At 37.2% G+C, this 9,604-nt stretch overlaps 1 protein-coding gene across 2 annotated transcripts; it reads right to left on the bottom strand.

Annotated features, from left to right (window-relative positions):
- Positions 1–1,071: 1,071 nt before the first annotated feature.
- LOC307020135 (profilin-2-like) lies at positions 1,072–7,625 on the bottom strand. 2 transcript variants are annotated; one of them, XM_079651301.1, is made up of 3 exons: positions 7,278–7,621; positions 5,504–5,696; positions 1,072–3,270 (listed from the first exon to the last, which is right to left on the bottom strand). In XM_079651301.1, exons 1-3 carry the CDS (start codon positions 7,404–7,406, stop codon positions 3,173–3,175), a joined length of 420 nt encoding a protein of 139 aa, XP_079507427.1. In that variant the 5' UTR covers positions 7,407–7,621; the 3' UTR covers positions 1,072–3,172. The 2 variants fall into 2 exon arrangements, with proteins under 2 accessions (XP_079507427.1, XP_079507428.1); XM_079651302.1 differs by lacking the exon at positions 1,072–3,270 and adding an exon at positions 3,432–3,602 and having other exon boundaries at positions 7,278–7,625.
- Between the last annotated feature and the right edge of the window lie 1,979 nt (positions 7,626–9,604).

Here is a 9,604-nt window from a genome sequence, read left to right as displayed (position 1 = left end):
CTTGTGCTTTTCTTATACTGTACCTCTTAAATATATGTTTACATTTTAGTCAATTCAAGTTGAAAACATATAACACATCTTAGTTGATGGGAAAAAAGCCCAAAAATGTGAAAAATTGAAATACACCCTTCATATTTCCCCTTATTATAACCAATCTTAGGCTAGTACATTTTTGTTTAAAGGGCTGTCCTTGTGTGCACATTTGAAGTTCTTGTACTTTACCCGAGTATTTTTTCCATTTTATCCAACTTTGCACTTCTACTCTACAACAGTTTGGAGGACAATTTTTGACTTTTTACCCAACTCATTTATTTTAAATATGTATTGTTACTTTATAAATGTTGACACACAATACTTAGGAAAAGCTTTTAATATATGATTATTTGGGTTAGACTAAAGCATCCAACTAAACTAACTGGCAGCAATTTTGCTAGGAACTTTTTTGTTAGAATATATTTCAGTTTCAGTTTCTTAAATGTGGAGATTTGCTTTAACATTTTTTTTTTGCTATTAGTTATTTTACTCCTAATACTTGAAGTACATCCTAATCATACTTTAACACAATTACCCTTGTTGATGCAGTTATTTGACTTGAAAGTTAGTATTTTTTGTGGTAACAGTGCTTTTACTAGAATAAAGAATCTGAATACTTTTTCCACCTCTGGCAGTGCTTAAAATAATTTTTTTTATCGAAATATCTGGCACTACTGGTTCTCATCTGGTCAAATACAATAGAAATGTGGATTGTCCTCTAACTTTCTGCAAAGGAATATTGAGTAGTTATCTCTGGTATTCAGTAGGAGGTTAATCCTGACTTCATCTCCCATAATACAATTCTACTGGAATCTATTTGTTCAAAAGTTAATGGTAAGGTAGTAGTGATTAGCTGTATTGATTGTATAATACAAGATTAACCTATGTCCCAAAAAGACGTGCGTCACAGCTAATGTAGTGTATCATTATTGAAAAAAAGTGCGAACAGATGACCTTAATTAAAAATAAATTATATAAAACTCTTGAATTAGTCAACATGTACTTACGAGGCAACAGACAGTACATATTGGCTTTACCTCTGGTTGGAATAACTTTTATTGATCTGTCTGCAAACAAGATGTCTCATCAATTCATGGCATTCAAAATAGCAGATTTTGTGGCTGAAAGAATTTACAACAAAAAAAAAAAGACAAAATATCGCAAACTTATTTTTCCGTTGTTTAATTCTGTACATATTACACAAAGTCTGGAGATTACTGATGCCAAAACATCCCCCTTAGGAAAGTGCCATTAAAAGTTACTTATTTTTCCGGGGCAGCAGTTAAAAATCCAACTCGTAGCAACAGATCAGATCAATTTTTATGGCACAGAATACAGTTATTCTCAGAAAATGTTCACAAGACAACTTACAAATGTTCTTATTCCAACACCATTTTCAAGAGGTTTTAGTGAACACAGCTTCATTTTTTTTTCTTTTTTAAATATACTTCTAAGTACCGTACTATGACAATTGTGAATACACCTTTGATGACTAAAGCACAAGGCAAATAATTCCAAGGAGCCCAACAATCCTCGGTGTACAGTCCTTCATACTGTAGTAAAATGCTTTTTCATTGGTTAATGGACATGAAGTCAGCTACAAATCAATTTCGTGATGAAAGTTGCGTCGATGTCTAAGGAAGCGGTTTAACATCTGAAGTCGCCTTTATGGTTAACAGTCAACAGGTGATGCCAACAATCCTCCATCAGAAAAACTTTGTTAATCCTCTTACTTTTGACAATTTTTCCAAAGAGGGTAGGGGGGGACAAAATAAATTCACATGGTTGAAGTGATGCACAGACAAATGTACAAATAGCAGAAGCTGACAAATGTCCGAGCTGTCATGGAGGTGTCCGCATAGACTGCAGGATGTTCTGAATATGTCTTCTTCTTACACTACACTCAAAACACCAGCCCACATCATTAAGACCACGTTCAGGTACAACAGCAAAAGCATGTGGAGGGGAACAGGAAGCAAATTGGTACACACATACAGGACTTTCTCAGAGGACATTTCTTTCAAGATGGAGGCAGAAGAGAAGATGGGCTTTGGCTGGAATATTACTCCGGAACAGAGATTTGCTTAAGACTGTATGCATGCAACTTTAAATGCCAAAAAAAACAAAACAGCCATTTTTATAGTATTGCTAACCCTTGTGTTGCGTTCAAAAGCTGTTACCGTTCATGATGTTCGCAGGTCAATTTTGTCCCATGATTTTTCTCAGTCCAAAACACTATCATCCAATATTGTTTTAACTACATCATAACTAACTTAAAATGCATTCATAACCGTACAATCCTGCTGTCATTTTATGGCCCCAAAAAACCTTACACCACATATTTAAGTAAAACTCATATTTCCTATAGTGAAGACAGTGGATCATTACGTTATCTGACAGCAGAATAATATTAGAATACAATCTCTCCCCCCAAAACGTTTTAAATTATTGTTACAGTGGATGAAGGGGTTGGAGTGTATAAAGTCAAAGATGAATCTTGATTGGGCCAAATTTGCCCCCGAGTCACCCCCAACAATGCTGCTGGTTCTTCCCAGACCCGACGCCAAATTATACACTTTTTTTTTTTTTTTAAGAGACGATCAGGCTTAGCTTAAATTGTCAAAATCTGTTTTTTAGTGTTTATATAGCTGTGGGAGGAGATCATGAAGCCTTGTTCCGTAAAAAAAAAAAAACCTAGAGCGTAGTTATTATATCATTTAAACTTGAAACGGGTCACGGGAGGCCCGAACACAACATAAGGGTTAAGCAAAACCCCGTTACATGTGTACTTCTGCTTGGAATCGTAAGTGATGTTATACAAAGCCAATCCCAATTTGTTTTACACTTTTATTTTGTTAATAAACATTTCAATGTACATGCCATTACTGCAGTGCCAAAAAAAATAAAGTACAAGGTTTAAGTGGGGGTGGGTTATATATAAAAAAAAGAAAGAAAAAAAAGGGGGATTTTAGCAAACAAAAGGCCGTTTTAAAAAAAAGGGTACACTGGGTAGGATGTTACATTGTATGCCGTCTAATCCTGGAAGGAGTGTCAACACAATGCGGTGGGTGGGTGGGTGGTTGGTTGGTTGGTTGGTTGGTTGGTTGGGGGGGGGCTGATGGATGGGTGGAGAGGTTGCTTAATATCCAGCCTTCCTCAGGTAGTCAGCCATTGAATGTGCTTTCTTGTTTAGTATTCCACCATGGACCGCCTCCTTTCCCATGACAAAAACCAATACTGGAGCACATAAGGAAAAAAAGAGAAATGAACAAAATTGAAGAGTCTCCCCCTCCCCCTTACAGGATGAAGAGGGGGGTAACAAAAAGGTGACACAGTATCTTACCACTCTTCATTTGCTATTAAAAGGTTTCCATGACATTTGACTGCTTGCAGGAGAAATCTTAACAACATTTCTTTTCTCTTCTTTTTTTTTTGTCCCTCAAATTTTGATCTAAGTGAGCTTGTAAAACATTAAAACCCTGAATCCCTCAAGTATTTTGCCATTGAGAAAGCCTTCTTATTCAATCCGCCTCCATGGACCCCTTCTTTGCCCATTACAAGAACCAAAACTGGAAGAGAAGAGATAGAAAAGGGACAGTTAAGAAAAGTGAAAAAAGGATAAAAGGGAAAGGCATTCCAAGAAAGAAATCACCAGCAGCGTGAAGATAGATATTTAACTGTGTGCCATTCAGGGCTCACGGGCACGCCATTTGCTAGCATAGATGCTAGTTTTACAAATGTAATCATGTCCATACTAGCGCTGTACAACTTGGTTGGAAATAAATAATTGAAAATAATTTCACTGATATTGCAATTTGGATTATTTTCGCATAATTATCAATAAACAATGTATGATAATTAATTGTGGAGGATCTGTATTCAAAAGTATTTTGTTGAGTCTGAACAATACCAAATTGTAGGCCGGGATACCTCTGCAGCTTTAAAATACTTCATTTCAAAATGGTACTCATTTAAACACAAATTCAGATTTTTCACGACGATATAATGTAGATGAATTGTGCAGCACTTGTTCGTACATTTTGGACTGCCAAATTATGATAATTAAATTATGAATTTAATTAATGAATTAAACATACCAAATAATGGACATAATCACAAAGTGATACATGTCTCACCCAGAACTGGCCATCCATAACACATGGTTGAATATCACCATCAAAACACTTTTATGCAATGATTGGTTAGGAGAGCTTTTGCTGACATCTGCTTTTAACAGCAAATCAGATGGAACTTCAGACTGACGAACCAGAGAGTATCACACAGAAAACAGCCCATAAGTGATAGGCTAACTTCTCTAAATTAAGACTTAATTAATATACATGCCAGGGACTCAATGGGAACTTAATCTTTCCTAAGGGTATGCAATGTTAGTGCTCTTTTGACAACCATTCTTTGAGTATAACATGCAAGCCAGGAGGATGACAGGTGGAAACTCAATAGAAAAGAGGAACAGTGATGGGAAAAAGAAAGGAAAACAGCGTTTGGTTGTGATTGCAATCAGTGTTTCCCCACATAAAAAGTGATAACTGACCAAAACATAGTCAGACTACTGAAAGTATCATGTGAGAAACACTGAAGCAATATCAGACATTGAGGACCACAAAGGCAAATGGACTGGAGTAGGCAAACCATAGACTGTATATATAAAAAGGCGGACGATAAACTAAAAACTTTAACTCAATTTTTCACAAAGGTGATTTCTGTCACGCTAGGAATTAATTGTCAAGCTAATGGTTGTAAACGTTTTGATAAGTTTGGTTTTAATTAGTTATATTTCACTATAAAAATAGTGTGAGAGGTGAGGATTGACAGCTGTGATTGACAGCTGCTCCGAGTTAAATGTTCTATAACAGTCTGAGATACAAAAATGTGTCAATTTGATCATACATTTACAATACAAATATAAGAGTTAGACTTAGTCTTCCTGGCCAAACCACTACCATTGTGTCAACTTGGCAGCTAGCGTGTGTGTGGGGCTTGATACCGCAGTTTTGGCCCCCCCAAACACTACTCCTACTATTTGTGACGTTCATCGATTGATATATACAGTCCATGAGGCAAACCCTGGATACGGTTTGATGACGAGCAGACATATGTTATTGTGACTCTTGGGTTATGTTTCACTTTAGCTAGTTGTGAGCAATTAGATCTGAAATAACTGAAGTGTACTTGCTCAAAAGGATATGAAATAGCAACACGACTACAGGATAGATCATTTTTTTTCCAATAATTTTCTGAATATGATAAAGAATGCAAACTCCAGAGGTGACATCTTTAAATGTTAAAAAGCTCAAATTAACAAAGGTTTGATCATGTTGCTGTAGATTTAATCAAACAGACCCCTGGATGTCCGACCTTGAGTCACAAAACTCATGTGAGGTAGCCCTCATACACAACACATCAAATGGTTAGGATGATAAAGTTAACAATTCTGAAACTAAACTGTTACCTTTTCCGGCTCTTCCCACTGTGACGTTGTATGTGGGTTCTCCTACCCCGCTTTTCGTCCTGATGTCCATTGTCCAGTCCCCGTCATCATGGAGGCTGTCTCTCAGGACTGAACACTTCTTTCCACCCAGAGTCATACCGCTGGTGTAAAAGCTCTCCCTGTCCTTACCAATGAGGACATCAATTTCTTGAGACTGAAAAATACACAAAAACACAGGATTGGGAAATGTCAGTTTAATTATGTTACAAATATTAGTTACTTTATACGCTTTCAGGTACATGACTGGCATACTTCCTCAGGAATATAACATAAAAAAATGAACTCCTCCGCTAAGGTTTAAAGATAAATAAATAGTAGTGCCTCCAATATAAAAAAAGATTAAGCAGTTATGATTTAAAAAAAATACGTGGACACTGCCATCGTTTTGTTTGACAAATAAAATGCAAAAACTTTTGTTTGATAAAAATCTCAAAAATGTCTGTTCTAGTTCTAAAATGACAACTAGAGTTAAACACTCAACTACTATACTGTAGAGCTGCACATATAAATGATCATCTGATTTTATTGTTTCTAGTTTAGTCTTTGTTTTTAGTGTTAGAAAATGTTAATTCTAGTTTATAGAGGCTGAATCTGGTGCATTGAAGAAAAAAAAAAGGTACTAAAGAGTTTACCCATTATAAAGTTTGTTGGAGATTACTTTGTCAAAAAAGTAAACGTTTAGTTGACTAATCGTTGCAGCTTGTCAATTTAAAAGTAACCATTTTGAATTTCAATTAATAGTTTCAGGTATTTATATATTCCTTCATGATAGTAAACAGAATAGGTTCAAAACACCCCTTTTTTTATACACAACATCTGTTTTCTTATCAATTATAGTTACCGTATTGACTAGAAATGTTCTGGAACGAGTGATTAATCGATTAATCTGCAGAGTAATCGATAATGAGAGTTGCTTGTTATTTTTAGCCCTATTCGAAATATGACTATCCAGCCATATATATATATATATATATATATATATATATATATATATAAAAACTAACATTAAGATTTCCAGAATATTAAGAGAGAATGTTTATGAAAAGAATTTGAAAACTTGCTAATATATTGATTAAAACTAGAATTTCTGGGACTGAACACATCCAATCCCTGCAGCAGCGGAAGTTAAGTGACGTCTTCGCAGCCGGACTAGCTCTCATCCCATCCCTCTCAATGAATAAGGAAAAAAACACATTGTCATTCCCAACCAAAAACATAAATGTATGAATTGTCAGACGGGTTTCTTATTTTACTGACGAGGAAGCCTATTCGTATGCTAACCAATCCTACCCAGTGTTAGCCTTTTAACCACAGGTAGCCGGTGAAGCTTAACGTTAGCTAATCAAAGCGGCCACACAAAAGCATGCCCGTTTTCTTCAGTCAGACACCGTCTACTTGCTGGTTCAAAATAAGCCTTAGGTTAATATAGCACTGATTTGACAATTCTGTTAGAGCTTTCTAACGGCGACTTGTCGTTGTACGCTTTAGTAGTACGTGAAAACCACAAGGAGTCTTATCTGATCAACACGAGGTCTAATCCTGCAGCGTTTCCTTCGCAGGAAATAACGGACAGGCCACCGATAAACGAGCTAGCTACTAGCACGGTATCGTTAGCTTCATTCAGACCCCGCAAGGTAACAGTTCAGTCTGTCGAGCGTCTGTGTGTGCATAACCTGCAAAACACTGTCAAACGAAGCCACACTTTAACTCATATTACCCGATGTTCACCCCTTACCGTGATATTGTTGAATGTACCACCGGCATGTGCTGCCCAAACATATTTGGCGTCCGTATAACCAACAATGGCGCTATCCTGACAGCTGCCATCGGCCATCAGGTTCTCCACGTAGCTTTGCCAAGACATGTTCAAGAAAATTGATGCTATGTGAATATCCCTGCTGCTTCGGAAGTATGGTTGCCAGACAGGAGAGAGACAAATCAGAAGGAAACCTAGAGACGAGTGGACAGTCTCTAATCTAACCCGCACTACGACGTTAACAACGTCAAGGCTGGGGCAGCAAAGAAAGCCAGGGAGTGAAGCAGCGGCTGGGTGTAGTCTGTATCAGATCCCTCCGCACAATGAGCTCCCGGCGCTTTTATGGCAGCAGGCGGCGGAATAAAGAGGGATTTATGAGCTCAGCCAAGAGACAACCGTACTCTGAGGGAATACCGGGGTACACAAAAAGGCACGTGAAGATTTGCAGATTGAATCATTTAGGCCGTAGTTCTTTCATTCATTACATGTATTTTCGTGTTTTGGGAATAATGTAAAAGACTGTCAAATCAGACAGTTTGTGTAGTAGAGGAGGAAACATGTGCCCTGACCTGAGGTACATCTGCCAGATGGATTCAAAAATGATCCTCTCATTTGCATGCCTTATATGTATTTTTGACTTGCTTGTGAGTTATGCACTGAGTTTTATTAAACTGACAGCTAAATCTGAGTTTATCATGATTATTGGAGATATATGTCACTCAAAATGTAATCTGCACAAGCCTTACTCAACATTTTCTTATGAGTTTAATACTATTTCCCACCCTAATTGTGTTAGAACTGATTGCATATTTCAAAAGTGCTTCAGAAAAAGTGTCCTAAAATGTGAATAACTTTACTCTTCTCATTGTACTTGTATAAATGACAATAAACGCTTCTAATATAATATAATCTATATCGTTGTTTAAAACATGGCCCTCAAACAAAGAGAACATGTATTTCAAAGGTTCAAAGGTTTTGATGTCAAATACACAGCTACATTGTAGTTGCGCAATGAAAATATTGTGTCACAGGTTCTTCCAACAATGGAACATAAATACACTCAAGACATTGAATCTTTTATTTTTTTAAATAATAAAAATGCTGCAAGCTCAGGAGTTAGCAGTATTATGGCCTGTAGGATAATACTGTCCCTGGGTCTGGTGTTCATTTGTTAATGCATAAGAGAAGAGGTGGGAAGCAACTAAGTACATTAACTTAATACAATATTGTAAGTTTTAAGATACTTGTACTTTACTTGAGTATTTCCATTTTATGCTACTATGTACTTCTACTCCACTACATTTATTTTTTACCTTTAGTTAATTTACAGATATGGATTTATAATGTAAAATATCAACTCTTAAATCAGACTTTAGTTGCACCTGGAGTAAATTCACAAGCTCCCATAAGTATACAAAGTCATTAAAACTAGCTGCACCTTTACCAGCTTTGAGAACACTTGAATGCATCAATAATAATCAAAACATCATATATTATTCTGAAATGGCACACTGTGCAGTACTTTTACTTTTGGTACTTTAAGTATATTTTGACCAATACTTTTGTACTTTTACTGAGTGTTACGACCCTGGGTCGTTATGTCATTTGTGTAGATATATTTCCCTCCTTCTGTGTCTGTGAGTGTGTGTGTGTGTGTGTGTGTGTGTGTGTGTGTGTGTGTGTGTGTGTGTGTGTGTGTGTGTGTGAGAGCAAGCAAGCAGGTGGTGCCCGTTAGCTGATTAGCTACCTTCAACCTGCTGATTGGTCCACCTGAGGTGTAAAACAGGCAGATTGGACATCTCAACAGTGTGCTCTATCTCATACTGAGTTCCCAATGAGTAAAGCCTTAGAATAAAGTAAAGCCTTAGAATAAACAACGAACATTGAATCATATGTTCATGTTAACAATATTGTTTTTATTCCAGTTGATTGTGATTGAAAAGCCTAAGGAGGCTGGTAAACATTGCAAAGAGGGATTTGTATTCCTTACTAACATTCATAAACTTAACCATGTTGTAGCCTGAGAAAGGCTAAACCATATCAAAGAATACATTTATTAATTAAAACTTCGGTTGCACATGTGCGCGCAGTGATGAGCGGGCCCTCGCGTCCGTGCGCCTGTCGGGGACGTCGGGGAGGGCAGCCGGTCGTCCCGGCGTCAAGCAGACGCGCGCGAGTCCTGGGAAATGAGCCGTTTCTCATTTCTATAATTTTCGCGTCCCGGGCCCTTTCTCATTTCTCTAACTCCCCTCCTTGACTCCTATCCTCGACTCCTATCCTCGGGACTTAATCCCGCCTACAGGAGA

This window comes from Notothenia rossii (genome assembly GCF_949606895.1).
Source record: "Notothenia rossii genome assembly, chromosome: 9".
NCBI classification, from domain to species: domain Eukaryota; kingdom Metazoa; phylum Chordata; class Actinopteri; order Perciformes; family Nototheniidae; genus Notothenia; species Notothenia rossii.
This window is presented reverse-complemented; position numbering and strand designations above follow the sequence as displayed.